The following is a 20,618-nucleotide window of genomic DNA, read 5'->3' as shown; positions in this document are numbered from 1 at the left end:
TGGAGGAGCTGGCATTCTTATGCCTCCTTACACTGGGAAGTCAGGAGATGGTGTTCCCAATTCTCATGGAAAATACTAGGCAGCACCCCAACACCTTTGCTTGGCAACTTGTGTTGTTGACATTCTTGGTCAGAGAAGGTACCATGCATCCCTTCCATGCAAAGCTCTGTCTAGACAAAGACAATTGGTAAGAGATTGAGCACCAGGACACTTTCCCACAGAGAACCAAGTCTGCAGAAAGCAGAGGTTGCACTGCTCTGAAAGCCAAGGTCGGGCTTGGAGCACAGGCATGGAGCACAGGTGGGGTCTGAGCATGAGATGAGAAGAGGGACAGTGCTTGCAGCACACGAATTTCAAGGGGCAGGCCTCTAAGGGAAAAGCAGGTTTGACCATGAGCCACACCTTCCCTTAAGGGCACTGAAGGAGACCCCAGTGTTCTTTAAATGACTCTCCAAAGAGCCACCTTACAGGCGGGATTGATAGCATGGTTTTGCGGCTTGAGTGAGGCCCCAAAACAGCAACCCAAGCAGAGTTGAGGCAGGACAGACACACACGGGACTTACAAAGCTTACAGCTTCTGCAAGTGGGAAGGGAGAAAAACCACTGAGAAGAACAAGCAGGAATCAGCTGTGAAACAGCAAAAATCTTCAGCAAGAGGAGGTAAGGCAGCTCAGTCAGTCCTTAACAACCATGGACCGTGTGCTGATCAACACGGTGCGACACATGGCCATGATCTTAAGTGTTTCTGTGCAGCATGAACCTTTGAACACCACCTTGTAAGTTTTGGGTCCATCAAAAGCAACATTAGAAGAGGCAAAAAAAAAAAAAAAGTACAAGCAGTAAGTACAAGGTGCTAGTGCCAGGCCTGTTCACACCCTCACAGGAGAACTAAAGATCCGTTTTCGCCAGAGAATGGAGTTGAGAACAAGCATGGGAGTCTGGGTCAGAATGAAGCAAAGAGTGAGGCTAGAGGTCACATCTACGAGTTTGGATTTTACACGAATATGGGAGAACTACTGGAGAGTATGATTAAGAAAGGCGGGGTTTCATTTGTTTACTAAATGCACCTTGGGCAGAGGGACAAGAACAGAGCAGAGAGGAGACAGTAAGAGTCAGTCATGTCTGAGAAGGGGCCCAATCCTGGGCTGCCCTCAGCCGACTCGGCCATGGACCAAAGCCAGCCCTCTGCCCATCTGTATGATTAGGGTTTTGCTAGCACATGGCCATCTCTCCTTTGCATATTTTCTGTGGCTGCTTTAGCTACTGTACCAGGTTTGAGTCACTGCAGCCGACTCCTTAAGGCCCACAGAGCTGAGACTAAGGCCCACCACCCCCTGTGAGGGAAGCTCCCATCCCCGGTCTAGTGTGTGGGCAAGATTCTAGGAGACTCGGCAAGCAGGGTTTATTTAAGATTTATTTACTTGAAAGGCAGAGACAGAAATCTTCCATCTACTGGTTCACTCCCAAATACTATTGACCCTACCAATGGGCACTTGATAAAGTCACTTAAGGATTTAAATCAGACCATCTGACTATTGGCACTGCTGTTGCATCTCTTGAGCACAGACCCCATATGTGTTAGTGGTCTGAGCATGTGAGGTTGTTAAATGGAGTTTGAAGATTGGTTTACGTATCACCACTGACAACCAACGTCCTGTGGATTAGAAGTTTTCATCAGGACATATCTGAACTACTTTGAAGATGACAAGCACTGACCTGAAACAGGTAGGTGGAGGGGTTGGATTGTCAATTGAGCGAAATCTCAATTATAGAGTGATCTAACGTATACCCAGGTACATTATCACAACTCAATAAGCAGCTCTTCAGAATTAAGTAATTTCAATTTGCTTTCATTCTGGTCTGCATGTCACTGAGAATTTGATATTGCCTGCTCAAATCAGCCAGTGTCTGTCCATGTTCCGTTCTTCATCATGCCTGGACAGCACTTTAGCCATAAGTCAGCCAGCCATGAACATGCCTACGTGCACAGCCCTGGCCTTCGCCACTCAGCTCCACAAGAACCCAGGCTGGGGAAGCCACCACAGAGTCTCTACCTCCTGCTGTGACCTGCCCAAGCACTGCAGGTGAGAATTCTGCACAGCCACACAAGGACAGGGAGGCGAGATCTCGCCACTACAAGCAAACAGGACAGCTACTAAGCTTTCCTGACTCCTCAGCAATGGACCCAGAGAACTCTGACCTTCAGAGACCCCAGGATCCCGGTGTTTCCAAGCCTATGTTGCCCCCTCATCACGAGATGCAAAGGGCTTTGAGCTCACTTTACAGAGACATTAGATTTCCCCAAGGCACAGAGGTATTAATCAAGGCAGCACCTGAGTCAGGTGTGCTGTCCTACCCAGCATCCTTCACCTCCTTTGCCTCGGAAATCCCACTCACACAGGCAAGTGATCGTTATTGAATAAACTTCTTAGAGCAAGTAAACAGACACTTCTCTAACAACTACATGCACTCCTTCCCTCCTCACATGGCTTCTGAAGGAGATGTTCTTGTACTCCTGTTCCCAGATGAGCCATCTCAGCTACGAGAGGCTTCGGGCAGGGTCAGGGTCACAGAGTTAGGATTGGATAGGACTGGGATATAAACCAGGGCCTGCCAGCTCCAGTTGTCTCCTGCTACTGACCTAAGGAGAGGAATTCTAGGAGAAGGAGCCCTACTGGGAAACCTTCTCTGTGATGTCTCAGCTCAGCCAGGAGCAGCCCCACCCCTCAGACCCACGTGGTCGGTGTGAGCCATCAGCAGCACCCAGGAGAGGAAACCCAGGCCCTACAATGACACTTGTGCTGCAAGAATGCTTTTTAGGTTCTGGTTTTCAGATTTTTTCCTTCCCTCAAAGGAGGAAGATTACAATTTTCCCTCAGTCTTTTTTTTTTTACAAGTGCAAATACTCTAGCAGCAAAGCCCTGAAGTATCTGGACTCAGAGGAGAAGGGCTCTCAAGAAGGAAAGTGCGTCACTCTCCAAGACTGTCTCCACCCAGTGCTCCAGGGCACCTCTTGCAGGAGCCCCTGGGCCTCAGTCTCCCCCACTACCTCTGCCTCTTGCTTTCTTGGACAAAGTGTATAAGAATGTATATGAATAGAAAAGGGTTAAATCTGTTTCTCCAGGAAATTGGAAATTGGCTGACAGTAGGGAGGGTGTGAGCATGAACTGAAAGGGCACCTTAGCTCCACAGGCCTGGTGACTCCCATTGTCAGCCTTATCCTAGCTGTTTATGGGATACCTGGACTCCAGGCACTGTCCCTGGCCTTGTAACCCTAAGTACTCGCAAGGGCATGATTCTTGAGGGCTCCAGGGGCGGCCAAAGCAGCCGGAGGAAGACCCAAGTGGGACCCCAGTTCTACGACTTAGGATGATCCTCTCAGTCTCAACCTGGCTGTTTCAGTTATTACAACTGTAAGGCAAATGGAAAGAAAACCAACATGCAGAATAGCAATTAGGATGAGAACATACATGCAGGGACTTTGCTATATTCAAGGCACGAAGTACACAACTTAGCACCCACTGAATATTGAAGCAAAGGGAACACACTAGCGTAAGTGATATTGTAGGTCAAAATTATGGACAGATTCCATCCATGGAACCTTATCACAGGGAGCTCTAACACTTGACCACCCACTGAGCAGGAGGCCTGGAACCACTCAATGGATCCCTTAGACTGGAGCAGCAAAGACTGTAGGTAAGAAGTCCCTGAGCAACAGTTGCCACTGGATCACATTGGCTGGCTAAGCTGGTGCACTCCAGGACCGGCAGCCACACGGGCTCCTCCCACCAGCTCTGGGATCAGAGTCAGCAACAAGTAAGTAACAGTGCCAGAACACTGTGCCCAGCTCTCCAAAGGAAGGCAGTCTCTGGATTTGGCTTCTCCTGCTTCCCCTCCAAATTCCGCCACCCCTCCATCACCTCGGATTTAGTAGAACAAGCCACATATTTTCTGGTTCCTTTGATCTGGGAGTGGAAAGTCAAAGTCACCACACTGGTTGCCATAGACATTCAGTGTATTCCCTCAACACACACATTACATTGAGTACATGCAAGCTGATGGAAAGACAGGAGAGCATGAGACAATTCAAGGTATTTTTGCGGCACTTCCAATCTGATGCAAGAGGTCACTCATAAAAGAGGGATAGTGAGCAGTGCAGGAGAGAGCACACAGATGGCACAAGCCACTATGCCATGCAAATCAATCTTAGGGCACCAGCAACAGAGACATGAGCCTAATGTGCACAAAGCAATGGCTTCCTTCACCTGTAAATTCATTTCCTTTGAGTGCCATTAAAAGATGATTTTCCCCCATTAGATTTGTTTTCTCCTATCTGATTGGTTGATCTTTTGGCTTAAGAGTTCATGGCACTACAGTGATGAAATAAATTCCCTGCAGAGGCCAAGAAGGGACTCACTCATCCATCACTCCACCAGTACTTATGAAATGATCGAATGTACGGGTCAGACAAGTTCAACACTGGCAATTTTCTTGGGTTCCCTGGGGTACCCCATACTTGGCACAGTGCCCAGCACAAGTGCCAAGTACGAAGAACTCAAAAAAGTGTAGAAAAACTACCATTGCAAAATGCAACTGGAGTCCTGCCAAAATGAAACGAACTTTTCTAGAAGGGTGTGGCTGCCTCAAGGGGGCCAGTAAGGTAAACTGGGAGAAGACAAAGCGATAACAACCAAGCCGAGACCTGAACAACAGAACAGCATCTGCCCGGTGAGCATGAACTGCTCAACACCCAGCCCAGGGCAGCATAGGGTACACAGAATCCTTCAATCAGGCTCTGCCAAGACAACCGCAGGTGGGGCTCCACATTCATTGACTAAGGTGTGCTCATTTGTAAGCTGGTCATTAATTACAGCCAGCAGATGATGTTATAAATACCTACAGGGTCCTTGGCAGAAAAACGCTTCCCCATCCCTCTAAGAGTCATAGTGGGCCAGCAAAGAAAATTCCAGACTGTAGAATCCCCCAGTCTGATCCAGTCCAGGCTGCCTGGATCTTCCCTCTGGGAGAGAGGTAGGAAATCAACTCAGAAGCCTTCTGGGACTTGATCGGTGGTTTTTCTTTTCAAACACACCAGGTATCTTCCTACAGTTAGCATGATATGAACGGCTTCATTATTTCATTCCCTACATTATGCTGTATTGAAGCTTTAATCGCTGAACATGACATGGGCAGATAGAATACAACCATACACTGCCGTTGCTGATGTCAATTGTCAAATTGTTTCTTTTGCAGAAGCAATATTGCAACAAAGAAAAAAATCCATAAATATGTTCATTTTCTTGGGCCTCCCCTCTCTACCTCTGGGGAATGGATCCTAGCGAAATAATCTGGTTCAATAGCATAAAAGCCTTCTCTTCAGAAGAGCTCCATTGCGAGGTTAATTGCTGCACACCCAAAGGAAAGGGGGAAAAGCACCTGGAATGATCTGAACGACTACAACTGTGGATTTTTACAAATCGGATAATTCGTTTGAAGAAACATACGCCCGTTAAACATGTTGAAACAGACGGTGAAATTTCAGAAATAAACATGACTTACAACTTCTTGAAAAAGACAGAGGGAGAAACACATGTATCTTAAGGGAAAGCAAGTCGGCCTTAGCTCGAACTAACGGGACAACAGCTGAAAACAATCAAATCAAGGCCCGGGTGAAGGGCTTGAGAAGTCCTTCCCAATATGGCCACTGCAGCCAGTGTTCAACTCGCTTCCCCAGGAACAGCAGCACTTGTCCTTCACAGCAGCCAGCCACCACAACAACACGTGCACACACAGGAAAATGTATGTATGCTAACTTGAACTACAAAATAAAGCCAGATTTGGAGAGTCCTTCCGGCATACATTTCCCCTTTCCCTGGACCAGGCCTCTAGACATAAAGCTCCACAAGTGAGGCTCAATTCTGAATAACCGCAGAATGTTACCCCCTTTTTCAAAACTTTCCCTTTTTCAAGGGTTGGGGGAAGGAACAGGATGGGAGAGGAGCGAGTGGGTATGCACGCGCGTCTCTATGAAATGGCAGGCTGGGGAGAGTGCGGGTGGGTAAAGCAGCAGATAGGTAAAGTCTTGGATTCTTCCCAGCATGGCCACCCAGCGCAGGTAGGGGCACGGGACACTGGGAAGGCCAACCGCAGAGGGGTAGCAGCTGAAGCTCTGGGCACTCACCTTTCACAATCAGCTCCGCGTAGTTGGACACGCCGGACCCCCCATCAGAGCGGATGACACAGCGATACTTGCTGACGCTGCGCTGGGCCGTGTCTGCCACACTCACTGTGGCTGAGAAGCGCCTGTGGTTGACCACACGGGTGACCATGAGAGCTGTGTCTCTCCCATTCCACTGCTGCAAGACAGAGAGGAGAGGAGAGAATTTATGCTCTGAAGGCTCCCAGGTGAACCCCAGCCGGGAGGCTCCACCCACCCCCGTGCCTGAGGACCAATAGGAAGCTTTTGCGTCGATAACAAGGTGCTTCCACAGCTGCTGTGTATTAGTGATTTAACCACAGAACAGACCTTGCTAACAAGATGATCAAGAGAAGGAGTTTCTGGTGGTAAGAACAGCAAGGAAGCCTCTTCTAAATAGCTGGGTTCCTCACTCAGCCGGCACGGGGGGTTAGGCTGCAACATGTTAGACCACCTCTTTTCTTTATTCCTTAAGCAAAACCACAGCCCTCTCCCCTCCTCCCCCCCCAACACATACACATTACCAAAGACAGCCTTGGGTTTATTAACTCAACCTTAGCCCATGTGTAGTGGTAATAAACACTATGGTTCCTAGCCCCAGAGCTGATGCCTGGGCCCAGTGCCCAAGTCACCTTCATCAAGCTATCATGGTGGGTAAGTGCGGTTATGGGCTGCCTAGCACTCCTCCTCCTTAGCATGCCCATCTTCCTCTGCGTGGAATGTCTTATCTCTCTGGGAAAGAGGCCTCTTTCTTCATTTTGTTCCCATCATCCTCAATGAATTCTTCTAGAGCAACTGGTCAGCTGTCCATGTATGACAAAGCTTTCCAAACAGCCTTTCACTTTAGGCTGTGAGCACCCTGAAGGCACAACTTTCCTTTATTCATTTCCTAAATTCTGCTTGGAAACTCCTCAGCAGGGCAGGCCTTTGTACAACCCACGTGAATTCACACAGATTTTTCTGCCCTCAGCATCCCGACTTTCGGGCAAGCTATTCTGAGCCTGTGCAAGACTCTCTACCATTGCAAGTTACAACAACCCACAAGGCACGTGCATAATCCATAGAGCGCATGCATGTTAATGCTGTCTGAGTGATTATTTGTTAAGCACTTGATATGCGCCAGACCCTGAGCTGGGCAACGTTGTGTAAAATGTTTTCACTACCATAGAGCTGTTTGAGCTGCGTATCATTGCTGCTTTGCTCAGAAGAAGAATTCAAATGTCAAAGAAGCTAAGTAAATATGTAGAGCAAATACGTCCCTTATCCGGGCTTTCTAACTTCAACTCAAGCATTCTTTTTACTAAGACCTTTTACTTACGGCCTTAATTCTGCTTTAAAAACAAAAATGGAATTGTGGCACAGTGGTTAAATCGCCACTCGAGATGCCTGCATCCTGTAGAGGTGAAACTTCCTGGTTTCACCTCTAGTTTTTATCCAGCTTCTGGGTAGTACCCATCCTGGGAGGCAGCAGGTAACAGCTGAGAGGAGTTAGTCCCACACCGGTGCAGACACATAAAGAGTAGGCTCTGAAGCCAGATGCCCTGCATTCGAATTCAAATCACTCTTCCCACACTCACCTCAAGCACCCACAGGTTCAAATATGGAAGGATGCAAACAACAGACATGACCCTGCAGTCCACTGATTCACTACCAAAGTCTTAGCTAATAACAACAGCAAAATAGCAAAGGAAGGAGGGAGGTGTAGACATCTTGTTGGAAGACAGAGGAAACAAGTAAAAGCGACCCGCGTCCAACCACACAGCCCTTGAGACATGAACCTCGGCTCAGGTGTGCGACCCTGTGAACAGCCAAGAAATCAGAAGTTTCAAACGACAGACTGAGGACAGTGTCAACCCCTCAGGTTCCACAAAACATGAGCAAAGAGGTGACTAGGCGAGGAAAGATCCTAAGAGGAAAAAGGAACCCGGAGGAGCCAAGGGAAGGATTCCAGAAAATTAGCAGCACCCTTTGCAAAATTCAACATGGCTTTGGAAAAGGGGGCTACAATAAACACTATGGACAGGCCGGACAACATAACCCGGACAGAAAACAAAAAAAAAAGTGTGGGGGGGGGAAGGGAGAGTAAAGGAAACAGAGCCAGAAGAACAGACACGTAATATTACAGAGGGGAATCACTTCAGTCCTCTTTCCTGGACTAAAACCAGAATCTTCAGATTTGAATGGAGTACCCCACTTGACGATTTTTTTTCAAAAACTAAAATAGTGGCAAATAATAAAATATTAGCTACAAAAAGAAAAGAAACTAAAATATAGGCAGAAAAGAATCATACAATGGAAGGAAAGCCACTTAAGACTCCCAGTATATAAAATTTATCAGTTGCAACTGTTTCGGAAAATCAAGGCAACTTCCATTGGGTGGAACTGGTCCATAAATGGTCACAGGTGAGCTCTTAGGCAGCCGTGCTGACTAGATGCTTGTGAGAGCACAGGGCTGAGCTACAAGCCCAATGAAAGCAAACGCCCAATTTGTGTAGCCTTGGGCAGGGAATTTCATTTCTCTGACCCTCAGTTTCATCATACATACAGTAGATCTGATCATCATTTGCACTTTACGGAGTGACTGTGAGGAATAAGTTAGGTCACATGTAATCAAATGGTCAGCAGAGATCTAGAACTCAACCATGAGAAAAGTGTGGTCGACAGGATAACAGCCCTTGCAACAACCTGATACCTCCATCTCCCAAATCTGTGAATGTTACCTTATCTTCCTAAAGAGATTTTACAGATGTTGTCAAGCGAAGGATTTTGAGATTAGGAGATCAAGTCGGCTTATCCCTCCTGGCCCAATGAGCTCACAAGGGCCCCTCCTCATGAAGGAGCAGGTGCAGTGCAGTTAGTAAGACTGTTCGGCCAGCCAGTGCAAAGTGATGGGCCTGCTGGTTTGACCACGTAGGAAGAGGCCGGCAGCCAATGCTCGCCAGGAAAAGGAGGGGAACAGAGTCTCCCCGAGACCTTCAGAAAGGAACGCATCCCACCTGTGCCTGGAGTCTCATCCAGTCAGCCCAAACGTCCCCGAGCCGCAGCTCAGAGGAAACACATTTGCTTTAAAACCATTAGGCTACGCAACTGAACACTGGAGCAATAAAAACGAATACAAAGAGAAAGGGCTGATTAAGAGTGAAGCGTTCATTTTTCCCATTTAAGTTTTATTTCAGTGCTGCCTCCAGTGTTATTTACTTTTCTCCTTAATGGTGTCAGATTCTAGCAGAGACGGAGAGGATTATGTGCACACCCCTGAACCATTCACGCTGCTCTGTTTAGCTCCTGAACCACTCTCGCCCATTGAAGGATAGGAAATTGCAGGTTGTCTTATAAAATTTCTGGAAAATAGGCCTTTTGGTAATCACACTTGTCATATTGGGGGCAGACAACAGCAGGACAGGGAAGAGCAGGAAGGCACCATTTCATGAGAGCAAATAGCATTGTGTAGGACCATGGGCAAGGAGAAATGGAGGTTAGGTTCAGGGACATGCACCCCGATGTGAACAGCTCCTGAGTGTGATGGGTGACAATGAAGCAGCAACGGCATACACACTGCAGGGCAAGGTCGGTGAGCAGCAACCCAGCAACAGAAATCAGGGGCAACTAGAGGACCACGAAGTCGACAAACAGACGGAGGGAAGCGCAGAGGCCAGCGTGCCGTGACTTTCCACAGGAGGGGCTTAAATAGAGACTATGTGAAAGATGCACAGGTCCCAGGCACTCTCTCAGCCCCAGGGGGAGGCAAAAGAGGAAATACAAGACAATAGTTTAGACAGCTAAGGGCTCAGACATGCTCCCAGGGAAATGGGCCAGCATCAGAGTGCTGGGAACCTGAAGTGGACCACAAAGTAGACATAGAGTGAGAAACTCAAGATTTCCAACCAAGACCACAAGTAGCCTAGGAAGGCACGTGGTTACCAATTTCGGGATGCTGGGACTGAGGGCCAGGCAGTGAAGGAACACTGAATTTCTAGGAAAAAGACAAAGAGAAGCACAACACGGTGAATGTCTATGGAAGCCAGGAAAAGATGGTCCTATCCTCTGCTCTGCCTTGTAAGAATCTTTCAGTTCCTCTGGCATTTTGCAGACCAATGCACATCCTTCCTCTGAAATTTCAGGGCATATGTTCTTTCTGCTGTGACCAGTTCTTCAGGTCTGGATGACGGCTATCCAGAAGCAGGGTCATCTTCCAGTCTTTCATAGTTTATAAGTCAAGAGAATACATTTCCCAGTGGGCACTGACAGGCAATGTCACAGGCTGGCAGCCACAAAGCTTGAAAAGAGGTGCTCTATTGAGCGCTCCCCGGAGAAAGGAGAAAAGAAGAGGGAGACATGCAAAGAAGGCAAACTGGAGGATAGCTCCAGCCTGATCCCATAGGGAGCTCCCAAGCGTGTCCTGCACTCAATGGCCATCTTGAGCAGCCCCATCAGGCCCTGGCCATGGAAGGGGACAAAGGAAACCTCCCATTTGACAGAGGGCAGGTTCTCTGGTGGGAGGGAGAGCCGTGAGTCCTGAAGAGCCAACATGTACAAGGCTTCGGGGCTGGGGCCACTGCCTCTATCTGTTCCTTTCCTACCCGTGCCCCCTTCTACAGCACATTATACAGGAGGGCTGCTAAAGGCTGGCCAGCTTCTGCTTGAGAGCTGCTGGAATTGGGATCTTGGATATCTGGTTACAAAGGGGGCTGCAGCCTGGTTGCTGCAGAATGGCCACTACGGCAAGCTGGGGCATCCTGCAATAAGCACCGAGGCCTGTGAACATTAAATACATTCTCCGTGAGCAAAGAGTTTGATCAAATATTTTGTCCCACTTGACAGGATTTGTCTGAGCCTTTATTTTTTTTTTTTTTGTAGGTTTCATTTATTTTTCATTTATTGGAGAGACAGACAGATCTGGGGAAAGAGACAGGCAGGCTGGCAGGTAAAGAGCGTTCCCAGCAAGGGCTGGGACTGGGCCAGGCCAGACAGAGGAGCCAGAAACTCAAGCCAGAACTTCCACGTGGATGGCAGCAATCCAGCCAAAAGGCGGTCACTCGCTGCCCCCCAGGGTGTCCATTAACAAGAAGCTGGAATCAGGTGCAGCGGTGCAGCTGTTCTTCCATGGGATGTTAATATTCCAATCAGTGACTTCATCACTAGTCGGATGCCTGGCCCGGTCCAACCACTGACGAAGCTGAGAGTGACAGTAACATTCTTAGGGTATGCTTTGTACATGGCACTGTGCTTACTGGCTTACATAACAGCCTTCACTCAGTCCTCTTAGCATCTCCAGGCCATTTGCTTTCAATGGGTGGCCCTGGACCACAGCAGCGGCATGAGTAAGACCTGGGAACTTGTTAGAAATTGAAGTTTGTAAGAGCATTCCAGGGCCAATAGCCTATTGTAGATTGTGTTCACTGGGGCTGGTAGTTTGAATTTTTTTTATTCCTCCCTTCCCTATTCTATTATTAATCATTTTGGAAATGTACTCATTATTTTACAAAACAGAAATGAGACTGTGCGGAGTGTGGAAGGTATAATTTCTGCCCAGAGGAATTTACAGGCTGGGTTAAGATTCCAACATAGCAGAAAAAAAAAATAGTAAAACATAAAGTCAAGGGCTGAAATATTACACTTCATGGAGGAAAACAGGGTCCATGTGGAAAGAGCAATGCTCCCCGAGTAAACAAGAGCTGTGTTTCTGAGTGGTCTCCAAGTCAGCTGCATTAGCGCCCCAAGGGAAGCTGTTAGCTAACTGGATTCCATGACCCCACATGAGACTGCACCAATTAGCATCTATGGGGTACAGCTGGGCCGTATTCTTCCTCTTAAAATGCACTTATTCATTTGAAAATCAAAGTTACAGGGAAAGAAGAAGAGAGATCTTCCATCAATCAAATAATTTCCCAAGTGGTTGCGATAGCCAGGGCTGGGAAAGAACCAAGCGAGGAGCTGCACCAGCCTTTCCATGTGGATGGCAGGGACCCAAGCACCTGGGCCATCTTCCACTGCTTCCCTTGGGTCCTTAGCAGGGAGCTGTATTGGAAGAGGAGCAGGTGGTAGCTTTACCCATTACTCCACAATACCACCCTTCTTTCTTTTAACAAATCCTCCCTGTGATAAAGTGGGAGCCAAGTCCTAATATTCATGCGTAACAAACAGGAAAACCAAGCCAGGCGGAAGAACAGCAAAAGTCTTTAGAGTAATATTTCCTAAGTTACTAGAAAAAAAATCACCTGGGTCCATTTAAAAATGCAGATGTCGACTGGGGAATCCAGTGGCGTGGGACGAGAGTCTTCACTTGAAGAATTCAAGTCCAGTCTTGGTTTCCAGCCAAGTATTGTTAAGGCTGCTGGCTGCCAGCTTTGCTGGGAACAGCTAAACCTTGCACCAGTGCTGAGTGGCTGTGGAGATTTGGCTCCAGGTGATCTGATCCAGGCACTAGAATCACCTGCATCAGTATGTGGCAGCACACGCAGCATGCGGCACCCAAATGACTCTGGGAGCAGCACCGAGCGCACAGTAACCCAGACACTAACCAGCCTGGCTCACATCTAATGCCACCTTGAAGAAAAGACACACGTATGGCTGTGATGGAATGCCTTTTTATAAAAGTGATGGACACATACGGAAGACGTGACAAAGTACTTTCCTATACTCTGGGCTAACAGATTCTTTGCACACTGTTAGGTTCTGGTCTAGTCACTATGCTGGAAGGCTGGGATGAGGGTCTCTTCACCTCTTCAGCCCAGAGCACTGGTTCTGAAGCTTAGGCTGTACAATAATCACTTGGAGAGTGATCTAGGAAGTCGAGGATGAGGTCAGAAAATCCAGAAAATCTGCATTTCTAACAAGTTACCAGGTGATGCTGCTGCTGACGATGACCTTGATCTGGGTTTCAAGAACTGAAAGATGAAGGCCACCTTCAGACCTTCAGGGGGAAGGTAAGAAGCCAGAGACACTGCCGTACAACTTGTAAGTAGCAAAACCTCTTAAGCCTAAGGCCACTTCCTGAGGGTGAGCAAATGACCAATGCATGGCAACCAAGTCCAACCTGTTCCCTATCGGCCAAGTCCTGGGTCCCGACCACAGGTCACCATTAGCCCCCTGGCCAAAAGGCTGCACTTTTCGCCTGCCTAAAAGCCATGTCTGCCAATCAAACTGGGTGTCCATTAAGCTGCAGCCAGTCACAAGGTGAATCCCTTTGCCAATTCAACATCCCAAGATGCTGAAATTAAACAAAGGCATATTATAACCTAACTGGAAGTACTGAGGAATCCCAGTCATACCTGTGTCTTTCTCATCACTCATTTTTTTTCCTCCGTCCCCTTTCATCTCCGTCCTTTTCTCTGTAAACACAACTCAAAATTCCTCCTTCTCCGAACTTGCTTTGTTTTATGTAGCCAAGTAGGCTCGAGCTGAGAGCTCATATATATTCCTTGGAAAAAGCATGGCTGCAAAATAACTAAACACTTCAGTATTTCTGTGCCCAGCACATGGGCATCCTGCCACCCAGGCTGGACGCTTTATCTTCAAGAAACCCCAGGAGAGAACAACAAGAGCAGGCCCTAATGCAGGAAAGTGCGCCGCTTCCCCACTCCCTGATTATCCATAAAGGTATCTGTAATGGCCTCGCCATTTCATAATTCCCCATGCACTCTCCTCTGGTGTCATGACATGATTCCCTTCGCAAAGAGACACACTGCCTGCAAAGATGGATGTCATTATTTCAGAGAGAGCAGGCAGCCTCGCAATTGATTTGTAATTGGCAGAAGTGGAAACATTACCGTCGTTAATAAAAGGAAGCAGTTTCTGGTTTCACACAACAGATCCTAAGCGTGGTTTATAGGAAATACTCTAATACAAAGGCTGGGAGCCTACCGAGTGCTGCTTTGAACTTTTAGCTTAAAACAACAACAACAACAAAAAAGGAAAATAAAATCGGGCCCAGCATTTCCAGCTGAAAAATCATTCTGATTGCTCTAGGAATCTCCTGGCCAGGAAATATTTGGGTGAAGTTCTTACAATTCATCTCTAATGAATATTCTTTCCACTCTTAGTCACATGGCTACAATGGTGTGACATTTGGAAACTGCCTGAATTCTCCTACGTTGATTCTCCCAAGACCATACATGCTCCTTTTTTGGCATTCTCTAAAGAATAGCTTTTGATTATTCTTTATTAAAAGCTAAAAGGAATAGAAGTAGACGTAAATCATTTTTGATTAGATGTGCTGAAACCCTTGCGAAGGCCTACAGCATGCATGACCAAGTGCTTCTGCAGGGTTGATGTCTGCATCCAGAGCTCCTACGGGAGCCAAGAGGGGCCTGGAATTAGCCCCACAGGTTGCTAGCTGTCAGACCTGTGCAGCTAAGACAAGCCTCAGACATGTTCTCTCGGGGCATGGTGACACCCTTCCTGCCTATGTCTGTCTCATCTCACAGAGCTCCAGTGAGCCTGAGGGCACCGCTCTGCTGCATGTGGTCCTCCAGCACTTGCCTCCTTTGCCTCCACCAACCTTCATCTGTATACTGGGAAGTCTTGTTGCACTGGGATAAAGCAGCTGACTCTATGATAAGCTGCTTAGTAAGGATCTCTGCCACCAGAAGAGGAGCTATGTGCAGACAAGAAGCACATCCGCCATACTCTCCCAGCTCCAGGAGAATGCAGGACTGTGAAGCACTGGGTTGTAGTCCCCACAAACAGAAACTGAGGGTGGGCTGGGAGAAGACACGAAAAGGAAAAACACAAAGCAAGAGTAAATGTGAGGAGCAAGCATCCGGGTCAGAGCTGTCTGGCTCCTCAAGAGCTCTGCACGGGATGCGACAGGACACCTGTGCCACAGGGGCAGACTAGCCCGAGAGAACACAGCCTTGCCTGCAGCTTCCAAGCCCAGCGGGGTCTGCATCTCTCGGGGTGCCTAAAACCAACTTTTGATTCATCTATGGTTACCTTCAGGTGAAAATGAAGCGTGGTAAAGATGCAAGAGGGCGGGGCTTGAGTGCTTCCTTGCGTGGAGGGTTAAACTCATGATTTTAAAGTAAGCAGGAAGCAGATCATTGTAAACATTATCAAAAAAAAAAGAAAGAAAGAAAGAAAGAGGGAAGCTGGATATGAGGGAGGAACAGAAAGAAAAATAAAGATCACACCGCCACGACTTCATAAAAACGCAAAAATCCAAGCAAGTCAGCAAGTTGCATGCTTTCTGTGTCAATAAGACGGTTTTGTAAACATGAGCTGCCCGTGTATGATACACACCTGCTGGGCGCACAGCCTCATCCTCTCCATGAACAGGGGAAACTGATCCAAACACGCCCCCTTTTTGCAGGGGGAGGTAACTGTTGTCTCTGACCTGTAAGCCTGAGCTCTTCTGCCTTCACGCATGGACCTTTGGCAGGCCTCCCTGCTAACCCGCAAATCTGGCCAAACCTCAGAACTTCCCTAGTCACTGACACATGGTCTCAGGGACCCAAAGTGGCAGGACAAATGTCATGGAGAGAAGAGTCAGCGCCACCAAATGAGGACATGGGAGTGTCTAATAACCACTCCTTAGCTCTAACAACAAAACCATCAGTGACAGTTCCACAGGGCAGTCCTGAGAAGAGGTGCGAGTTAATGAAAACTGCATTGCAAGCTCAGACAACCCACATAAAAACACATAGCTAAGAAGGGAAAATGGGAAGTATGCAGGCAACCAGAGGGGGAGATCTGATTCTAAAAAACTTAGAGCTTTGTTATTTCATTGACTTTTCTTGAAAATTTGAGAACCTCAAATATACTTAAGTATTTCCTGCAGCAGCCGGTAAAGAGGTTTGTAAATGTAAGGACACATCACAAAGCTAATGGAAAATGAAATTCCAAGTTTATTTTTGGTGCAAGAATTCTGAAATCCACACACTCAAGAGGTCTTGAAGAAGTTCATGAGAAATACATATTAACCAAACGTTACGCAGAGATTTCAAAAATTTTTTGCATCCAAATAAGGGTTATCTTTTAATTCCATTTCCAGGAACTATTTGAAATTCTCTTATAGGTGCTAAATACACATATGTATATATATGTGTGTGTGTGTATAACAGGAGACCACCTGTAGAGAAGGAAAAGGCCTGAGTGGTAACACAAGGTGACAGGGCCGTGAGGCAAGCATGGAAGGGCTGGATCAAGACGTAAGATTATACAGACCCTATATTCACATTCTGCGTCTGCTATTTACTCTGTGAGAGCCTGAAGGTCCTGTTCACTTCCCTAATACGCCAGCTCCTTGTCAATAACATGGGGATATAATGACATCCATCTGAAACAAGCGCCACAAACATTAAGTTCAGGCTGTGTGCAGGCGCTCGAGTGAATGTCAGCAGTGATGTGGCAGCAACATCGCTTCATCATCCTTTGCTATGATGTGGCCACCAGGCCTTCAACAGGAATCCCGCACAGAAGCGATGCCTGCTTCAGACACAGGCACGCTGGGGGAAGAGCCGTACCCAGAACAGCCACAGAAGCCCCTTCAGAGCACAGAGCAGGTCCACAGAAGTCGATCTGAGGGCTCACTGCTGGGGGCCTTTCCCTGCCACATGCAGATTTGCTCTGGCTCCAATGCCTGTGATTTGTCCCGACGTAAGCACCACCCTGACCGGGATGTGTGCACACCACTGGACACATTGCCTCATTTCTGAGACTCTGCAAACGTTCCTTGTTGCACAAACCCCCAATGCAGCAAATCCTCTGTACGGAGGCCTGGAGGCCTGCCCCAGGGTGAGGCTGACAAGCCCCATCAGCTATGCTCTTTGATAAACATGTGCGACACTTCTAAGCAGCCTCCCAGAGGAAGCCTGCCTGGTGGCAACCATGTGGGTGTGAAACCCGAGCGAAGCTGTGTGCGGTGGCCACTTCTGCTGGCTTCCTACCACTGCACACCATTCTACACCTAGGAAAACAGGACACCCCCAGCTTCTTCCAGAAAATACACAGCATCTTAAAGCACCTGCCGTGTCCTCCCATACACATCGAATCAGCTCTGGTTATTGATTAACACCTAGCACAATCTAACTGCTGTGCAAATAGTTGCCATCCTGTATTGGTTATGAAACAGCGGCAACAATAACACGTATGCAGGCTCAGAACAGAACAAAGTTTTGGTCAAATATCTGCTCTCTGAAGTTGGTGGAATCCACGTGAGTGGAACCCCATCAAGAGGGCCAACTGAGAGTGTGTGCATGATACATTTGTGGTTTTATTGTAAAACTTAATATATTGAACACAATTGTTTCATAACTTGTTCTTTTCAACTAATTACATATTGTGAAAATGTCATTACCTATCCTTTTATAATCTGATATTTAATTATTGCATTCCAGACTTTGGTTAAGCAGTCTCCTGCTGGACCATTAAATTGTTTCTAATTCTCTGTTCCACTGAACATACTTGCAGACATATTTTTGTCTGTGTCTCTGGTTATCTCCTCAGGTAAAACTCTCATTCCTGAAATTACTCATTGGAAAAATATACAGTGTTAAGGCTTTCAATGCGTATTGCCTAATTATCTTCAGGAAAACATGTTTCTATTTTCATTTTTTGAGTGTGTCACAGATGATCATGCTGGTGTATTTCTATCCCTTTGTACTCCATGTGTGTATTTTTCTTTTTATTTTATAAAAGGATTTATTTTATTTTTATTGGAAGGTCAGCTATACAGAGAGGAGGAGAGACAGAGAGGAAGATCTTCTGTCCGAGGATTCACTCCCCAAGTGAGAGCAATGGCCGGAGCTGTGCCAATCCAAAGCCAGGAGTTTCCTCCACATGGGTACAGAGTCCCAAGGCCTTAAGCCGTCCTCAATTACTTTCCCAGGCCACAAGCAGGGAGCTGGATGGGAAGTGAGGCCGTTGACACATGAACCGACACTCACATGGGATCCCTGTGTGTACAAGGCGAGGACTTTAGCTGCTAGGCTACTGCACCGGGCCCCAATGTATGTATTTTTCTAAGGATTCCCTAGAACCATAGGTTATTTTGCTGACTAGAAATCCTACTAAGAACAAACACCATCTATTTGTTTCTAAAACTGCCTGAAATATTGTAAGTTTGGACTCTTCAGGCCAATGCATTAAATAAGAAACCCTGCAAATGCTCCAGTTCTGTATACAACATGGCACAGTGTTTGCATAGAACCTGTGCACAGCATCCTACAGAGATTCTTTAAATTATCTCTATATTACTCATAATAACGCATGCAGTGTAAATGTTGTGTAAACAGTGGTTACCCTATTGTGTTTAGAGGATAATGACTAGAAGAAAACCGGCTGCACATGTTCAGTGCAGATGCAATGTTTCTTCCCAATATTTTTTGATCAGCAGTTGGTTGAGGCTGCCACTGCTGAACCCAAGCCTACACAGGGCCAACCTTGAACTCGTCCCTGCAAGGAGGACTCATCCCAAGACAGGACGAACTTGTTGATAACTTTCCACTGGCCTTTGTCTTGAAGCACTAGATTTTTTTTTCAGGTTCAGATACATGAATTTCTACACAGGTCTTATCCACTGTTTCTTCCATAGAGCTTGCACTATACTTCCATGAACACCACAACCGGGGATACTGGCTTCCTTAAGAGAACATACAATTTCTAGGGGGATAAAAGCCATGAGTGTGGGCTGGTCTTCCCTTTTAATCTCATGGCATGAAACCATGTAGGGAAACACCCTAGAGTCCTACCCTACAAAAATGGAGGCACGTACTCCCAGTGACACAAGGGACAGGGCTTTATCTCAAATGTTGTTACTCACCACTTCTATCCACCCCCAGAGACAAGTGCCACCGACATAACATTCTGGAAACAAACTCGATTTTTTTCCGTGACTTAAAAACTGGCCGGTAGTTCCACATTTACAGATCATTTTTGTTTTTAACGGTTTTTTAAAAGTTTAATAATTTCAGAGAAAGAGAGGGAGGACAGGAAGGTGGATGAGATCCTATCCACAGATTAACTCGCTAATTGCCTGCCATCACTGGGGCTGCACCAGATGAAGGCAGGAGCTTGGGAACTCAGTCAGGGTCTAGGGGCAATAGGCAGCCAAATTCTTGAGCTACCACATGCTGTTTTCCATGGTCTGCATCAGTGGGAAGCTACAGTCAGGAGCTGTGCAGGGAATCCAACTCGGGCACTCTTAAACCCAATGCAGGTCAATGCCATTTTGATCCCTTTGCCAAATGCCTGCCCTTGATACAGGTCTTAACATTGAATTTTTAAAATTCATTGCGAGTTGATTTTTTTTATATGGCAGGAGACAAAAATTTGGTGTCATTCTTCAGCATGTGGATATCCAGTTTTCCCAGAAGCAGTTCCTGAAGAAACTATTCCATCCCACGCAAGCTCTCAGCACTCTTGCCAAAGATCAGTTGTCAGTAAGACATGTAGGTTTACATCTGGAATCTCAGTTCCACACTAAAGCCAGTCTGTTTCCATGATAATGCCATGACCTTTTGATTAATGCCACCCTGTATTGTATCCTGCAGTCAGGTAATGCCATACATTCTGCTTTGTTCTTCTTGCTTAAGACCACTTTGGCAATTTGGTCCTATATGGATTATAGCTTTATTTTTTGAAAGTCTGTAAAGATTGGCATTGGTGTTTTGTTAGGGATTGTACTGAATCTGTATGTCACTTTGGGCAGTGGGGATATTTTTCTACCTCTGGCAATTTAGTTAAATTCCTCAACTAATCTTAGAAGTTATAGCAGAAAATAGTGCTGCTAAAAGACAGACCTGCTATAGGCACTTACTGTAAAGTCATTTTGACATGATACATCCATTTTGTTCGCTTTGGATAGCCTTGAACCAAGTTACTTCAGCCCTGTTATATGTACAGAACTTTGGAAAGTTAGCTGGCTCTTCCTCTAAATGTTGGATCAGATTAAAACCCAGATCTCACAAGGAATCCACCACGGCAGGCGTGTGCCTCACATCAGGGTCACTATCATCTCCTAAGTGGTTAGTGACTTAAAGTTCTATTTTGTAAAAACATGTTAACCTATGTGATAATTAACTTTTTAAAAAAGAGTCATTTTTTTAAAAAAAAGATTCAATCTTTTTAAAAAATCTGAATGCCAGAGTTAAAGAGAGAGAGAGTAGAGAGACAGACAGAGGTCTTTAATCAGTAAATTCATCATCTCAATGGCCAGGGTTAGGTCAGGCCAAAGCCTGGAGCCAGGGAATCCTTCTGGGTTTCCCACGCAGGTGCAGGAGCTCAAGCATTCGGACCACCCTCTGCTGCTTTCCCTGGATCAATAGCAGAGAGCTAGTTAGGAAGCAGAGCAGCTGGGACTTGAACCAACACCCATAGGGGATGCTGATGTTACAGGCAGTAGCTTAACTTACTATGCTATTCCATCGTCCCGTTAGTTGTAGGTTTCAACTTGACTGAGCCATGGGGTACTCACATGAAACAG

At 46.7% G+C, this 20,618-nt stretch overlaps 1 protein-coding gene across 3 annotated transcripts in view; it reads right to left on the bottom strand.

Moving 5' to 3' along the window:
* The window catches only part of PTPRT (protein tyrosine phosphatase receptor type T), a 918,862-nt gene that overhangs the window by 540,605 nt on the left and 357,639 nt on the right, over window positions 1-20,618 (bottom strand). For all 3 annotated transcript variants that reach the window (XM_040981459.1, XM_040981457.1, XM_040981458.1), the window contains exon 6: window positions 6,182-6,356. In XM_040981459.1, the coding sequence (XP_040837393.1) occupies window positions 6,182-6,356 (175 nt within the window). The remainder of the gene's footprint in view (window positions 1-6,181; window positions 6,357-20,618) is intronic.

This window comes from Ochotona curzoniae, unplaced genomic scaffold, assembly GCF_017591425.1.
Source record: "Ochotona curzoniae isolate NIBS_2020 unplaced genomic scaffold, NIBS_Ocur_1.0 contig_3520, whole genome shotgun sequence".
NCBI classification, from domain to species: domain Eukaryota; kingdom Metazoa; phylum Chordata; class Mammalia; order Lagomorpha; family Ochotonidae; genus Ochotona; species Ochotona curzoniae.
Note: the sequence above shows the minus strand (reverse complement) of the source record. Positions and strands in the feature narration are given on the sequence as shown.